The following is a 16,920-nucleotide window of genomic DNA, read 5'->3' on the forward strand; positions in this document are numbered from 1 at the left end:
CAAACCCCTGAAGATGCGAGCATGCGCAATTTGCAAAAGCAGTTTGGAATGTTGGGAACAGGGAAGGGAGAGAAGAAGAGGGAGCTCCAACCAGACGGTGAGTTCCAACAAATATAATACATAGGGACAGTTTTTAGACACAAAAAAGAGTCAACTATTACAGTACCACTGCGGTGGATTAAAACGATTTATGTGTGACCGCTAGTTACATGTTATTTACCACATGTTACTGTATGCTGGTAGACTCAGCATCAACAATAACTTCGCCTGTGTGTGGGGAAGGGTGGGAAGGGTGAGCTGTTTACTGAAGACAAGGAAGACGTTATACTAGTAATACAATTTAGTTTAAAATTGTCTTGAACCATGGGATTTAGGCTATTATCGGTTGTTTATCTGCAAATTGACCACGTAGTTTTGTGTCTTCAGTGAAATTAAATTGGATTGTGCTGCTGAAGCATCATAGTTCATATCAAGACGTAGATGTATTAAATCAATTTAGACTTTTATATAAAATACATAGCGATAGTCTTGATATAAGGCTACCGTTTACGTCTTTATGGTTGTCTGAGTTGTCTGCTAAAATAGCCTATCTACAACCTCACAACGTACTGTAGATCTACATCTATACAGTAGACAGTAGAGTACAGAGTAGGCTACAACCTACAGTCCTTTTGCCTAAATGTTCACCCCAGAATATGGATGCCCTTGACTGATGCAGGGACCGGGGTTCAAGTGGTTAAACCAACCAACCAGACCATGGTTCTCCTGAGCGTTTTTGCTCACGTTTCGTTTGCTGTGTTTGACATCAGCTTGAATCTGGGCGCCAAAGAGCTAACAGTTTACAGATATGGACAGATCGGGTTCTAGGACAGTTGAATGGCCTGTCCTATCAACACAAGTGTGTGTGAGCTTGGCATAAGGCCTCCCATTGTCAATGTGGAGCAGCCTGTAACTGGAGGAGAGGACTCATACACAGGACAACGGTATATAAGCTGAGGTCCTGTAACTGCAGTTTGCTTGCTTTGGTCTGTTCTCGTATTTTCTGTACACACATCTGCTCTCTTCATCCTTCCCCATCCATCCTTCCTCTTCGATGTCTCTCTTTTGACTGATACCTGTCCATTCAAACTCTAGACATGCCTGCCCCAAAGTTATTAGTGCAGCTGCGCCCGGCAGCTGGCGAAAACTAGAGTTCTCAAAATTAAGGCCTGGCCCTACCTGGGCCATCATCAAACCCTGTACACTCAAGAGAATGTCCCCACTACCACCCTTAGATCTCCATATATGGAGCTGACCTGTTCTGACATTCCATATGTTGATCTCACCTCATCAAACCCTGTACACTCAAGACATACTCCTTATATGGCCAGCCCAGTACATAATTCTTTCCATATGTTGCTCTGACCCCCCATGCCAAAGCGCCAGCGCTCGCCCAGCAGTATGCCGTCAACGAGGCGGATGCATGCACGCGACCTCACCCTACTACTTCTCGCCCTTAGGCGTCTTACTGGTGATTATGGACTGGTAAAGCAGCCAGTATCTGTTGTGATTTACAGATGTAGAGAAAGTCTGGTGATGTGAGGTTAGGTTAGAGACAGGGTGTGAGGGTGATAATTGTTTTGCGCTGCTCTCAGCCACAGTGTGGGATAGAAAACTGCTCATCATTGTCACGTTGCACAGACAGAAATAACTGCTGTACTGACATTGGGTAGCATAATGCAAAAAACAAAACTGCTACTCTTCTAAAATAATAAAATTGATAATGGAATGGACATGGCATGTTCATGTGAAGGTACTGTACGGGACTGAGTGAATTATTTAAATTAATGTTAACACAATTTTGTATTAATTTTGTGTCTGAACCTTGTGTCCATGACAATTTGACTTGGCTTTGTTTTTTTGCTCATCAGATGCATTTATTAAGTCATGTAATTATATAAATATTTTACAGGTGGAGCAGGATAAGGGATGTTTTGAACTGTTAGCCGACCTGGCAAAGGTTTTGGTTTTCAGTTTCCCCACCATGGATAACTTGGAGGAAGACCTGACATGCTCTGTATGCTACTCCTTGTTCTCTGATCCACGTGTCCTGCCGTGCTCGCACACTTTCTGTAAGACGTGCCTGGAGAGTGTGCTTCAGGTCTCTACAAACTTCTGGCGTCCACTCCGACTCCCACTGAAATGCCCCAACTGTCGCAACGTGGTCGAGCTGCCCCCAATGGGCGTAGACGCTCTGCCCATTAATGTATCTCTTCGTGCCATCATCGAAAAAGTAGGAAATATGTGTTATAATTTCGTTCTGCTAACTAAAGTGTTGCAAATACCTCAGGCACATGTGTTTGGTCTTAATTAATGTCTGTCTACACATTTGTCTGCTCATCTGCGGTCTCAGTACCAAAAGGACTACCAGCCTCAGCCCCCATCTTGTCCAGACCACCCCAGGCAGCCCCTGAATGTGTACTGTGTCCAGGACCGCCAGCTGATTTGTGGGCTTTGTCTGACTATAGGGCAACATCATGGACACCCCATAGATGACCTGCAGGCTGCTTTCATCAGAGAAAAAGAGAGCCCTGCATGTCTGCTGGCTAGACTGTCAGACGAGCGATGGACTCATGTGAGTCCACTATGTGAATGTGCATGAGTTGACTCATGCTGCTTGAAACATGGCCTTTCTTTTTCAAAATGCCACCTATAAAAAGGATAAGTTGAAACATATTTGTGCTGCATCTTCAGTCAGCTTTTCTGTCTTCTGTCTGACAGGTATGTGAGCTGGGAGAGCAGCTGGAGCAGGAGAAGGCTCGTTGTGAAGGCTTGGTGAGGAAGGACCGGCTGGCTGTGGATCAATTCTTTCATAGGGTAGAAGTGGCATTGGCCCAGAAGAGAGATGCCTACTTGGGGGTTCTGGATGATGCCAGTACAGAGATCTCCCAGGTTTACAATCCACTCATCAATAGGATAAAGGAGATACAGGTGTGTGACAAGCTGTAGCTGTGTACATTTCAAAATGGTTGAACTTGCTGCTGCAAAATGATAGTGGGATTGATCTCCATTTTAAAATACACATTGCTAATCAATATAATTTTTCACCTTGTATGACAATTGGCCAAGCGTCTATATCTATGCGAACACTATTGGCCAAAACATACCGTCTATAGAGCGTCGCAGTCCCGCCCCCTTTCATGACGACACCAGGCCCAGGAAATGATTCCCAATGCATTTTTCCCATAGACATTTAAAGACGGTTACGCCGCGGACAAAGCCAACTCGAGTCGTGACAACTCATGACAACACAATATTTTGGACCAAACAAATAATTACAAAAAATGTGTTTGTTGTCATGATTTGTCACGACAAGAGTTGGCTTTGTCCACGGCGTAAACGTCTTTAAATAAATACTTTTTGAAATGTCTATGAGGAAAATGAACGGAGAATCATTTCCTGGGCCCTGGTAGGGGGCGGGACTGTGACGCTCTATTGTCTTGTTTTTAGTATTGGTCGGTAGCAATGTGTCTCAATGAAACCGTCATACAGTAACCTTAATTTCAGTCCTCGTGACAATCAAAAATCAGTTTGTCAGAAACTTCAATGTTTTATATTTCGATACTATTTTTAATTAGCAGTCTTCTGGAAAAATAAAGTAAACCATAGTACTGAATCTGATAATTATTCTAATGCCATCAGGAGGAACAATTAGAGCTGGTAACCTTTGGCTCATCTGTGGAGGAGGAGGACTCTCCCCTGGTCTTTTTGGAGAAGGTACATCTGTTCAGAGAGAGGGTGGAGGCAATCGTCAAAGCTCCTCTGCCCTCTGTCATATCTCTATCTATTACACCCCGTGCAGAAGAGTATCTTCAGCAGCAATGGCCTGCTGTGACCATAGGCAGGCTGGATGAGGGTCCCATTCCAAGGGTGTGCTGCTGTGCTAAATCAAGTCCTTGGAAGGCTATTCAAGAAGCCGAGGTCAGAGAGGGCCTGCCTGAGACGTGGTCCCAGGATCTGTGGATTCAGCTACAGCCTACACCTGCAGTGGTTCTCCTGGGGCTGTTGCTGCTCATGGTGGCTCTGTGGGCCAACCCTATAGGTGGCGCATCCCTGGCATTCTCTTTGCTCTCTCAGTTCGGCCAGTTGGTTCGTGGCCTGAGCACAGACCTGACCACTGCCATTTGGGAGATAACAGGGTTACTTTACACCGAGATGGGTGATGCAGTAAAGAGATGGAGCTCAATCTTCTTCACACTGGGGTGTAATGCCTACCAGCAGTTGACTCTCCTCTATAACAACCTAAGCTTAACTTAGAGACCAAGCTGGCTCTGAGAAAGCTTCACGTCACCATTTAATTCAGGACAAACCCACCATGCCTTGGGACATGTTCACTTTTCTGTCAGGGAATACAGGCCAACATCAGCAATGTGTATTTACTAGGAATTTGTTTTCTTGTTAATTATCAAATGGAAGAATCCATAAAGAATGCAAAGAAATATTTCTGTCAAGGAATACAGGCCAACATCAGCTGTGTATTTACTGTATATTACTACGTATGCCGTAGCCGGAATACGTTTTGTGCATTATCAAATGGAAGAATTCATAAATAATGCAAAGAAATTTAGAAAAAATAAACAAGGCATAAAATTAAAAAGCTACCTATACAGTATACACATACAAATGAGATTGTAATTTGTAGAACAAAGTGCAATGCAACCGATTGAATATGGTATACATTGAGCTTGTCAAGCCTTCAACCATTATGCCAAGTCTTACCTCACCGTTACTTATTGGTTTAATTGCAAGTGACTTACGTACCAACTTGCCCTATGCCTTAACGATTAAACACTTGGTTTACACAATATAAATGCAGAACATTTTATAAGGTGGTGCTTGTAATGCAGGCATCAAATTGTAAACACAACTTGATACCAACACCCATTGTAGCATATTTTCTTGAAACTTTTCAATGTCAGTTTGTATAAAATAAAGAGTTCTTTACAATAAATGTTCAAATAGTATATTTTGCAGCGTTTGTTTTGGGGCACGGTACAAAACCACAATGAGTAGTGAGACAGGTCATGTTTAAGCATTAATTAGCAGTATAAAGGTAAGTTCTCTAATCTAAATGGATCACTGTGTAACTTTGACTGGTGCTTGCTAAAACATTCTAGGCAGTGTGAAACTCCAATGAGCTATGTGCTGCCTTGCTGATGGCCTCACAGATGTGCTACTAATTTAGACAGTATGCGCAATAATAAAATCTTGAGGAAAAGGAATATAGCAATTTATTTGTGTAAAAAAAGAAAAACAAACCATCCTAATTAACAGGTACAAAAAGTAAATAGTTTAATTTAAATAGCCAAAATGAATGAGCCATTAGGCACACAGGTTAGCTTGTTTTTTTTTTTTACACAAGTGTAGCTTGATTCAAAAATGTATATATAAAAAGAATAGCAGCTTTACATTTACATTGATTACATTGTACAAGGACATTTAACCCATTTAGACCTGGTGCTACTTATACGTTGTTTTACCTTTAACCCATTTTGACCAGACGTAAAAGTCTTCTGAAAGAATATATATATATATATTCAAAGATTTGTGCCGCATTTTCACGATTTTTCAAAAATAGACCTACAAGCTTGTAGCGCGCCACTCGGTGCGCTACGAGCTTGTAGATCTGCTATTTTTCAATAGCTAAATTATAACATGTTTAAAACACCAAAAGGGGTTCCCGCCCAAAATGGGTTAATGCCGGCTGCGCCCTCCGTGCCACATACACAGGTTTTCAGAAAAGGTTAGGTTTTATGAGGCGCTTTTTAGAATGCCTCAGGTATAAATGGGTTAAAACACAAATATTTACATGGGATGTTCTAGCAAATGTAATCTAAGCAGTCACAGCATCAGCAGCTTTGAAGACAATAGACTTGGGGTTGATGCCCACGCTCTTAGTGGTGTTGTGTGTTTTGTAGATGCCCAAGAGACGATCGGCAATCTCAAACATGTTGTTCCTCAGAGAGATGATAATGAACTGAGCATTCTTTGTTTGTTCCTGGACAGAGAATAAAGAGAAAACATATTATACTAAATTCGAGGAGGGTGCTCGGTGATGTGCAGTGCTAAAGTACCTGCCCACCACTGCAGAATTTATGGGTTCAAATCCACCCCTGGGCACTTAGCTTTATCAAGCAGCTTTATTCTACTTAAAACAAGCAAAAGTCTGTCTTATTCCCCCCCTGCTTCTCATTAGCTTGCTCAGTTGATCTACATTTTGCACACAGACGGTTCCATTATGCACAAACTCTTTCCCCCCCCCATTTAAACAATTTAACACCGTTTATATAACAGCTAATTTTTAGTCCCTCCTGTATACCTCCATTTAAAATCACATGACATGTCACGCAGTGCAATGCATGCTGGGAAGGGCTTGACCGCTCCGCCCCTCCCATTTTACAATCGCTGTTCCCTGGCAGCCAGGTAGGCTGCAGAGCAGCATAATCAGACTCACGGGGAAGAGTTCACCCCGACAGTGCATACTACAGTTATTTGACACGTTTGCAATGTTCGAACGTCACTCGATAGAACTTCATACCCCATGCCATTTCACCCGTGTTTGGTTTGGTGGTGGGGTCTCACTAGGGGCTCACAGCTTGGTGACGCGTGGTTACTGTTACAGATGTCCTGTCTGAAGTAGTCAAAGCCGAGGAATGGGTTCAGCAAGCTCGAGTATACAGATACTGCATACTACATGTTTTATGAACATGTGAAAGGCCAATGACTGCATGTCAACTGACAGGTACACTTAACAGCTGTCAAGCTGGCTTGACCATCATGACCGACCATAACTAATGCTGTATTTCAGACTATGTTTCTGTAGGCTATATTCAGTTTTATTTATTTTAATACTTACATAAATGTAAGAGGCTACGATGGAGACGTTCTTGAAATCCAGAGCAGCGTCTATCTCATCCATGAAGTAGAGTGGTGTTGGTTTAAAGTGGTGTAGTGCAAACACCAGTGCCAAGGAGCTGAGGGTCTTCTCTCCTCCGGACAGATTAAATATCTTCTTCCAGCTCTTCTTAGGAGGCCGCACACTGGACAATAAGGGGGTTGAGAAGGAAAGGGATAAGAAACTTTATTATACATTATGCCCAAATTCAGTGTTCCAACTGACTAACCTATGTGCAAATGCCTAAATTGTAAATTGTGTGCAGTGCAGAAAAAGCATTAGAGTGGGACGCTTTTATTGGTATATAAAAAACCCCTCTCTAACCTGAACATGATGCCTTCAGAGAAGGGGTCCAGGCTATCCACTAGCTCTAGCTCAGCATCGCCCCCAAGTGTCAACATCTGGTAGTTTTCCTTCAGCTTGTTGGTAATGATGTTGAATCCATGCATGAACTCGTTGAGGCGCTGCTTGCGCAAATCCTCAAAGCTTTGCTTGAAGTTGTCCCTCTCTGTGGTGATTTCATCCAGTTGGGCCACACGCTGCAGGTACAGCTCCTCCTGAGAGCACCACAGAGATAGGCTTAAAGCATCACTTAAAGACTCAATTAATGATACAAACAAATGTAACCCAACACGGGATATAGGGGAGCTGGAGCTGCTGCTGGAGGGGTCGGACGCTATAACTCTATTCAATCGCGCAATTGTTTTTTGTTTACATCTGTTCTAGAAGATGTGACAGCAACACTCCATGCATTGTTGACACTGCATCTTCCTGGTCTACGTGAGCTGACGTTAGACCCCTCCAGGAGCAGCTCCCCTATATCTTTATTTTTTCAATATACATAATTATCAACTTACTTTTGTAAAAATAAAAAAAAAGGGTTAGGGAGAAATTCCCCTTTAACACATAAACAACCCATCAATAACAATCTAAAATGCTCAACTGAACTGGGAGACATGGATTAATTAATAGTGGGATACAGAAGTTTGTATTTAAGTATTTGCAGTTGAAAAACTGGGTAATAGAAAATGTAGATCTTGGGGAAAAAATACCAACTAAATTATGTGACATGATAAAAAAAGAAAAAGGGATAATAGAGACCATTTATAGGCAATGCTGAGGATAGTGATGAACTACCAAATATCTATAATAAATGGAATGATCAAAATATCGATATATTCTTTTCTCATGTAGTATATAAAAAACTGTTGCAAAACTGGAAAACTGGAAAAATAAAGAAGCACCTTCCCTTCCAATCTTGAAGGGAAGAAATCACTAATGAAATATTACTTGAGTATTGAGAACAATGGCGGACAGTAATAAAGAAAACTAATTTAACGATCTGTGGAGTTCAATCCATGAGGCACTTTAGGAGTGGAGCCGCCGAGACAACCGGTGCTAGAAACCCTAAGAGGAACCAGTGGCATGTGTGTTTGTTTGGCATGTGTGTTTGTTTTCCCTGTGTGTGCGCAGGTGGGCTGGGTGGGTGTGTAGGGATAGATGCGTGCCCTCTGGAGACAAATCAAGTTAAACTTATGTGAAGAGAATATAACCTAGATGTATACACGTTAAAAACAACCATGGGAAGGATTAACACTGGTTAAATTTAAAGCTAAATAAAGTATACGATTCTTTAATGTAGCTATCATTCATATTACAAGATTATCAAACCCCCTACCCTTGCAAATAAAAAATATTGTTTAAACCATGTTAAGATGTTTCTCCTTGATTTCACATCCCGTTTGGTGTCTCCCAAGCAAGGACATATTATTAAAAGATTCTTATGGAACAGCATTTGGGGTCCCATTCTACAGACAGGACTAGGAAGGCTGGCACTACTTGTGCGTACCTTTTTCTTGTACTCAGCAATGGCCCCCAGGTTAGGCTTCATTTCTGAACAGCGTGTCTCTATTAAGGAGATCTTATTGGTAATTGTGTTAGGATCTTTAATTGCTTCCAGGTCAGCAGGTGTGAGCACTGACAGTGTCTCAGCTGGCTGGCCATCTATGGCATGGAGGGACAGTTTGGAGGCCTGAAAACAAAGGAGAAGAGGGCATTTAATGTGACATACTATCATCCATAAAGAAAAACCCCTTTCTGTGCCAACTCAAGAATGTATATTGTGTTATTATACACTTAATTACATAGATGCAATGCAAGGTATTTTTCTTACTTGCAACCCCAGTTACTGTGTAGTAGTACTTTATTTGGCCACTTAACCAAACATTTGAGACACATGCTCCGCTCTGGATAAGAGTGTCTGCTAAAAATGCCTATCCCTGAATTGCATATAATGCCTATCCCTGAATTGCATATAATGCCTATCCCTGAATTGCATATTCTGTTCCATAGAGGTTCTCTTGGCTTAAAGCAGTAATTCACATGCAGAAAAGAAAAAGAAGACAAACCTCTTTTTGCCAGTGTTTAATCTTGTTGTTGTACTCGGTGATGTTGGTGTCAATCTGCTCAATGCTGACGCGGACATTGATGGACTCCTCCTTCAGGGCGTACTCCTGCTGCTGCAGGGTTTTGATCTCTTTCACCACACCCTGGACCTCCTTCTGCACGTCAGGCAGCTCTTCCTACATGACAACAAAACATTACACAACAGGTTCCTCCCGACCAAGCAATGTGATTGGCCAACTAGATTTAGTCATCCCTATGAATATGACTCTGAACTTCACATGCATTTTTTAGCATCAATGGCAGACATAGTAGCTAAATCTGAGACGAAAAAGGCTGCACACTTGTAACCACGATGCTGGAAATGTATTATACAGAAACCAACGTTTCGACCTGTGAGGTCTTCTTCAGGGAATGATGTAGTTTCCCTGAAGCAGACCTGACAGGTCGAAACGTTGGTTTCTGTACAATACATTTCCAGCATAGTGTGCACACTGTGCAGCCTTTTTCTTCTTTTTCATTGTTCACCGCCTTAGGCCTTTAGCACCTCCTCAATTCTGGTTGTTTACCATAGTAGCTAAATCTGCCCATGAAAAACACTTTCTTTCAGCAGATAGTTACAAGACTGAGCTAGAAAGGCAGTTTGTGTTCATGCGTTTATTTCGTTTTCTTAATCCCATGATCAAAGCATTAGTTTATATTTGTATGATTGTAATGAAATGTTCACTATTCAACCAAGTAGGCCAGAGACCGACTGTTTTACAGGTATCTGTCAAACAATTCCTCACATGAACAAATGGGCAGTGTGTCATCTGAAATAGATAAGGGTTAAACAGGGTATAGTACTGACCTCCGCCTTCTTGTAAGACTGTATGATTTCTTCTGCCTCCTCCTCCGTTTTGCTAAGCCGGTCAGTCACCTCGGATAATAATTTTTTATTCTCCTCTAGCTCCCCTTGTACACGACTCACTCCCGCCTCACACTTTATCAGGTTGCTGAAGGAACAGCGAAAAGTACACATTAGAGATGTTCCCAAACGTTTTGGCATTTTATGCATTTGCGACCCACCATTGTTTGTGAAACACTGCAGTAGAGGATACAGCCAAGTTGCCAGCGGGTATGTGAAGTCAAATAAAATGTATATACAGTATAAATAAGTATCTAAAAACAAGCAGTTGACACAAAGTGCTTTCCAATCAAGGATGACCAACAACATGATAGCCATATACTGTATCCATAATCCACAAAAGCAAGTTTGTACAAAGGAAAATACTATACAGGATGTGGTGTGGTGATGATGTGTATCCAAGTTAAAGACACTAGTAGAGAGTATTTTAGTGAAGGGGAATTACTTCAAGGGTAACTTATTTGGGAATTTGACTGCATGTGAACAGGTAGTTTAAAAGCTACTAAAATAAAATCTAATGACTGAAAGACTTTGTATGGCCTAAACAATTACACAATATGTAAAATTAGGTTGTATTGTTTCTACTGCTCTACATACTGCCAACCAGGTGAAGAAATCACAAGACTGAGGCGTTAACCTTTGCTTTTATGAAATATCCCAGACCATTTGGTTTTCATGTTTTTCTTCTGAACATAATTGCCAGTTTGACCACTTCAAATGCTCCAATCTTAAAGTAATAACCAAACATAGCCAATCTACTTGCGCAACATTCTTCCACAGAAGACATGCTTCTGGCTTCTATGGAATAAAATGACTGAAAGTCTTTAGCGACTGAGCACTAATCCATGTGTCTCATCTGCTCACCGTTCTGCAGTCTTTATGGCCACCTGGGCCGTGTTGATGACGGACGAACAGTTATCCAGCTCCTTGTTGACCTTGTCCAGCTTGTCCTGCTGTGTCTTCAGCTTGTGATTGTTGATCTCCACAATCAGGTTGTGGAGTCGTTCAACCTCAGCCTCCACCTTCCGTGACTTGCTAGAAGCGGCATCATAATCTGGGAGAGCAAGGTGCAATACAAATAAGTAGTTAGTGATGAAGTAGGAGATAAGGAACAGAGGCAGGAAGTATTTAACAAGCAAATAATTATTTTAACTCAATTGGTGGATGTAAATTGTCTTAGTCTACAAAGGCAGGCAAAAACACCTCAGTAAATGAAAAGTACTACAACATAATGTTGTAGTTGGCTGCGCTGGATATATTATATCCAGCTCAGCCAACTACCCAGTGACTACACTGCAAAAAAAAAAACACACCCATGTGAACCGAGTGGTGCAGCCTGGGGGTGGATGGGCGTGGTTGAGTCCTACATCAGACACCGCACAGAATACGGGACCCTGCCTAGTGCGCGCTCTCATTTACCAGCAGCACTGGAGACCTAGCAAGTAGCAACATGCTAGCAAAACCCAGAGTAATCTAGAGTTTTAATAATCAAATCTGTCCTTAACCCAGAAAAGTAAACCCACGGGAGACACACATAGCTTCACACACAGCTTCAACCAGAGATGGCGGTTTGATAAATCTGCAAAACATTTAAATGAATTTAATCCCCCCAGACTGCTGATATCTATACCCATCATATTGAGCTGCTCAATAAGAGCATGCATGTACTATACAGTGCATTACTATACAGTCTTTATACATTATATGTACATTACTATAATGGAACATGATGTATACAGCAAGGTATTATTACTGTACTGCATGTAACAAATTAAGTTTGGTCACTCACTGTTCATCTAAATACATTTCTACACTATGGGCAAGTTTTATTTATGAAGCTTTGATGATAGCCTATTGGGCAAACTAGACTGCATACGTATAATAGGCCTACAACATGCATACTACAATTATAATCAGTTTTGAGTGACCTACATACAGTACATCTGCCTAACACCAACTTGCATGTACCAGTATTTAATTTCAATAGGTATAGGTAGATCAGTAGTTTGTACAAACCACACAAATTACTAAGAAATATAATTTACCTAAAGTTACTTAGCAAAGGCAGTTCCAAATGATACAATGCTCGAATATGAAAAGCAATACAAAAGTACATAGCAGTAATGCATTAAGAATTGAGTTGCATGACTGCATTCAAACAGTTTATTTCCAAACAATAAATGATTGAAAATGTTATTGCATACTGAACACATTAGTTAGAACACGTTCGTTTTCACATTTTTAGGAACCACCAACAGTGGTTTCCGTGGTCCGGGGACCACCAGTGATCCTTGAGGGGTTCCAACTTCCAGGTGGTCCCTAGCTAAAAGGAGAGTTGGTAACCAAATGGACCCTTATAGATCTTTTACTCTAGATCTTTTACTCTCAAGTTAAATTATTGTTAAACATCTGCATTACTTAATTTACTACGCAATTAGAGAATGTAGAAGAATTGTTATTTTGATCAATGTTGGCCTGTTATTTCTCCTAATGGTACAGACAGCATGGAAATCTTATCCAAAGATCACGAATATATTCTACGTTTTGGGTCAGAGATGCTAAAATCATCAAATGGTGGTCCGTGGCTCAAATGCTGAATAAATTATTTGTTTGTCCCAAGACTCTGCATTTTGGCTTGTTTAGTTGTTTATGTCTGTCCTGTCTGGTTTGTCCCTTTTTGCTTTCCTTAATATGAACGCACGCTCGGAGACAGAGATTGCTGCGTGCACTGCTCCAACCACGCGCAGCTGCTTAACCACGCCCATCGACCCCCAGGCTCTGCAAAAAAGGGAGTCCCGTCCCCGGAACTTCCAGACCCACAGGAACGCACCCAGGGTGCCCGCCCGGTTCCGGCGAGCCGCCCCAGGTCCGAAACGGTCGAGAAATGACAGTTACTGACTGTGGGGGAATTAGCAGACAACGCTCTCACACAAGAGTGGTATTCTCTCTCGCATGCACGCACACTCCACATTGTAATTAGCAGGCAACAGTGCAACACTCTCTTGAAAGTTTGTCTCAAGCCATTTAACTTTGCATTACATTTAGTTTGGCATTTCAAGGCTCAACTGTGCACACTCGTTTGGTTTCCAGTATTTTGCCTGGCATATATACAATATCTACCAGTAAATATACAGTGTATAATTTGGTACTGGTGTAATATGGCCTTTTGCAACTCTACGCCATAGACTCAGTGTTTATATAATATTACGTTCCAATTCACTTGTTCATTCTATGGTGTTACAGGTGTCTTAGTGTAAATCATGACATCACCCTGAAACCACCATGCTGTGTTGAGCAGTACCTACCCTTTTTAAAAGCCTCCAGCCTCTTCTCCATCTGTTTCTGCTTGGCCTTGTCCGGGGCAGCAGCCAGCACTTTAGCCTCTAGCTCCTTGATTTGAGGTTTTAACTGGGATTCCTGCTCAGCCAGAGTCTGTATGGATGGGAGAGGACAGCACATGGTGACACAATATTACAGGTTACTTTGAACTGAGATTTGTTGTCCTGCTCTTGGAATGTTAAGTGGTTAAATAGTAGACTGTAGACAGTTTAATCTGAATGCTCGTGTTACGAGACAGGCCAAAACCTTTGGACAAATCTGTGGCTGTTAATCTGACCATGTTATGAGTATGACCAATGTTATTCTGTAGTTAGCACAGGATAAGTATGCTTGCCATGACCAACCTATTTAACATAATGTTGGACAATTTCTTTCTCACTAGAGTGATTACTGAACATTATAACTAGCTAGCCAAACTAACAATTGCTCTAGGGCAAGCTTTTTTATGTTATTGGTAGCCATGAAACTGAACATAAATTAATGGGATTGAACATTAGCTGTTAGTTGGAAACTGTCTACAAGTGCAAATGTCATACAGTCATGCTGTTGGTGTATTTCTCCAGGGTGTTCTTCATCTCTCTGAGCTGTGGTTGCAGGCGCTGGACTCTCTGTTCCAGTTGCAGCTTCTTCTCCTGGCAGTCCTGTAGCTGTGTCCGCTTCTCATTCAGCTTGCTCTCCATGCGGTCAAGCTACCAGAAAAAACAAAAAACATGTTTATCTATTAACCCATTTTGGGCGGAAACCCCTTTTGGTGTTAGCATTATGTTATGCTTTAGCTATTGAAAAATAGCAGATCTACAAGCTCATAGCACGCCACCGAGTGGCGCGCTACGAGCTTGAAGGTCTGCTATTTTTGAAAAATCGAAGAACGACTGACAGGATGTAGAAGAGATTTTTAGAATCTGATCTCAGGTCAAAATGGGTTAAATGACGAGTTCCCAGAGGCAATTATCACATACAAGAAACATGTGTTTGTATACCACAAGAAACATGTGTGTTTGTATACCATAGGTATACTGTATACCATAGGTATACTGTATGTGTTTATTGTCTCACCTCCACCTGGGAGACCTCCTCAGTACTGATCGCGGTCCCCATCCTCCCTTTCACAATTCGTCCTCCTCCAGTCATGGTACCTGTGAGACAAGGTCAAAAGAGGGATCAAATGCAGGGATTAAAGCAAAAGCAAATCTCACAACACAACTGAAAATCTTTGGTAGTCCTAATCTGTCATTTGTGAAACAGTGTTAAAGGAGGCCCCCATACTGGCACTGTGCAAGTGTTTCTTAAACAGTTAGGTTTAGAATGATGCCTAAATATAAATGATACATATTGTGCTATGGTCTTGTTGCTTTACATACAGTATAGCCAACCAGTTGAAAATAATTGCAGATTGATGCGTAAAATTGTAGCGCAAGTGATCGTTTGTCAAATAAGTGTTTAAAGCTCCATTTCCGCTAGTATTCAATGCAATAGAGTGGCTGTTCAGTAAAGGCCTCGACAGTCCGTTTTGCCTTGTGTAGGGGTGAGAGTAAACGCACACAAAACACACAAGGTTATTTAGTCCTTACAAGAGCCCCTGCGTGAGTTACGTCGCTAGTGAGTTACGTCGCTAGTGTAGGCTTGCGTTGGCCTATAATGTGCAATCAACTATTCATCCACTAGATGGCCACCCTGGGCAAGACCTACGCTGAAAAGACTATCAGCGGAAGTGGCGGAAGTGTTGCGTGTAAGATAACTACGTCACGCGGTGCGGCTGTGTTTACTAGTCCCCACCGAAACAAGGAAATGACGTTGATGCTTTACAAATCAGTTCACATTCTCCGCGAATGAAACAAGTGTTGTGATTGGTCGGGAAAATATCGTATCCGGGGGAAATACATCTGATGGATGTTCCGGAGGATACGTCCGCCGATAGCTTCTTTGCCTTACGTTGTGACCAGGCTCTTCTTTTCGCAGAAAACTAGATGGCAGCTATGACAGATTAGATTGCCGATCGTGTTTACGTTTACAACTCAAGGTGCCACCGGAAGTGTCATCCTCTTATAGAAAGCGGGGGTCGAGCAGAAGAGGAAAAGCCTTCTTGCTCTCTGCTGCCAAAGGTCGCCAGGGGTACTTTTCTCTGCTTGCGTCGAGGACCACTGCTTGCGTTGCGGGTCGTTCCCAGACTGACGGCCGACGCAAGGGGAGAAATTTCTCACCCTCCGTTGCTTAGCACTTTCTGCGTCGATTACGTTAGATTCTGTAAAGCACTTCATCTCCCCAGCTCTTTAGTAAACATTTTCAGGTTTGGTAAATCTAATTTTGTTCCATCCACCCACCTGCCACCTCAATGATCTGTCCCTGCAGGGTGACCACTCTCCAGCGCTTATCCCTCTGGAAGGCCAGCCGCGTGGCCTGGTCCATGTCCGTGGCCACCAGTGTGTCTCTCAGGGCAAAGTAGAAGGCTGGCCGTATGCTGGCCTCCTTGACCCGCACCATGTCGAAGAGGCGAGGGCTGTTATCTGGTGTGGAAATGGGAGCCATGTTTCTCTCCCACACCTTCATCTGGGTGGGAAATGGGACAATGTCTTTAGATTAAATGTCAAAAAGCAGCTGTTCTAGAAACAAGACAGGGTCTAATGATGCTGTGGCTCCCATGTGGACATATCTATGAGGTTTTCAAAATTGGAGTTTGATCAATTCGCTCCCCACCAACTAAAATTAAAGTTAAATACCAGTATTTTAAATGCATATAAAACCCTCATCTCATCAATATTGGTCAGCAACTCTACATCTGACCTCAAAGAATAATATTCTGATTTTTTTCGTTCACCAGCGGTCTCAGCGGTCCCGGTTACTTCCTAGTGTACCGTGGCAGAAAGAATGCCTCGTCTCTCCTAATCTAGATCTCCTAATCTGCTCTCCGTGGTTTTGATCTGATGGATATACTAAGCTCTTAATTTCTGACTTCTCAACTGCCTCTCGTTTAAAAAAAAGAAGGCAATGGATTATTTAGCGATAATATTAAAACGAGAGAAAGGTAAGAAAGCAAAAAAATATCCCGCGGCCATGTCTTCCCGGCACCCCAGAGCTCCTATTTTGAAGAAATCCCAGGGCTGATTGTGTTAATATAAAATAAATGCTGTTAACGTCCTCATATAGTGGCCTATATGATATATACAAATTAACGGTCCTTTGGGTTTTACTTGAAATTACAGACATTCTATTATCAAACAGACTTCGCTTATCCAATGCGAATCCACCACAAAAAACAGACGTCGGGGGGTAATTTCTAATTACCTGGGGTAATACTAATCCTGTGCGAATAGGGCTCAAGGCAAAAGACAACCTTGCC

The 16,920-nt window shown here is 42.1% G+C and overlaps 2 protein-coding genes across 2 annotated transcripts in view; one reads left to right on the top strand and one right to left on the bottom strand.

Annotated features, from left to right (window-relative positions):
* On the top strand, positions 1-5,394 carry trim59 (tripartite motif containing 59). Its single transcript, XM_079514669.1, has 5 exons — positions 1-97; positions 1,952-2,272; positions 2,393-2,614; positions 2,761-2,970; positions 3,682-5,394. Exons 1-5 carry the CDS (start codon positions 14-16, stop codon positions 4,294-4,296), a joined length of 1,452 nt encoding a protein of 483 aa, XP_079370795.1. The 5' UTR covers positions 1-13; the 3' UTR covers positions 4,297-5,394.
* Positions 5,253-16,920, bottom strand: part of smc4 (structural maintenance of chromosomes 4) — a 26,052-nt gene continuing 14,384 nt past the window's right edge. The window contains exons 14-24 of the mRNA XM_079514666.1: positions 15,905-16,130; positions 14,640-14,719; positions 14,120-14,272; positions 13,550-13,676; positions 11,109-11,298; positions 10,188-10,332; positions 9,343-9,516; positions 8,784-8,966; positions 7,259-7,491; positions 6,896-7,079; positions 5,253-6,037 (exon numbers count right to left, since the gene is read on the bottom strand). Of these exons, the coding sequence (XP_079370792.1) occupies positions 5,873-6,037; positions 6,896-7,079; positions 7,259-7,491; positions 8,784-8,966; positions 9,343-9,516; positions 10,188-10,332; positions 11,109-11,298; positions 13,550-13,676; positions 14,120-14,272; positions 14,640-14,719; positions 15,905-16,130 (1,860 nt within the window). The 3' untranslated portion in view covers positions 5,253-5,872. The remainder of the gene's footprint in view (positions 6,038-6,895; positions 7,080-7,258; positions 7,492-8,783; positions 8,967-9,342; positions 9,517-10,187; positions 10,333-11,108; positions 11,299-13,549; positions 13,677-14,119; positions 14,273-14,639; positions 14,720-15,904; positions 16,131-16,920) is intronic.

Source organism: Electrona antarctica, assembly GCF_951216825.1.
Source record: "Electrona antarctica genome assembly, chromosome: 11".
In the NCBI taxonomy this organism is placed as follows: Eukaryota; Metazoa; Chordata; class Actinopteri; order Myctophiformes; family Myctophidae; genus Electrona; species Electrona antarctica.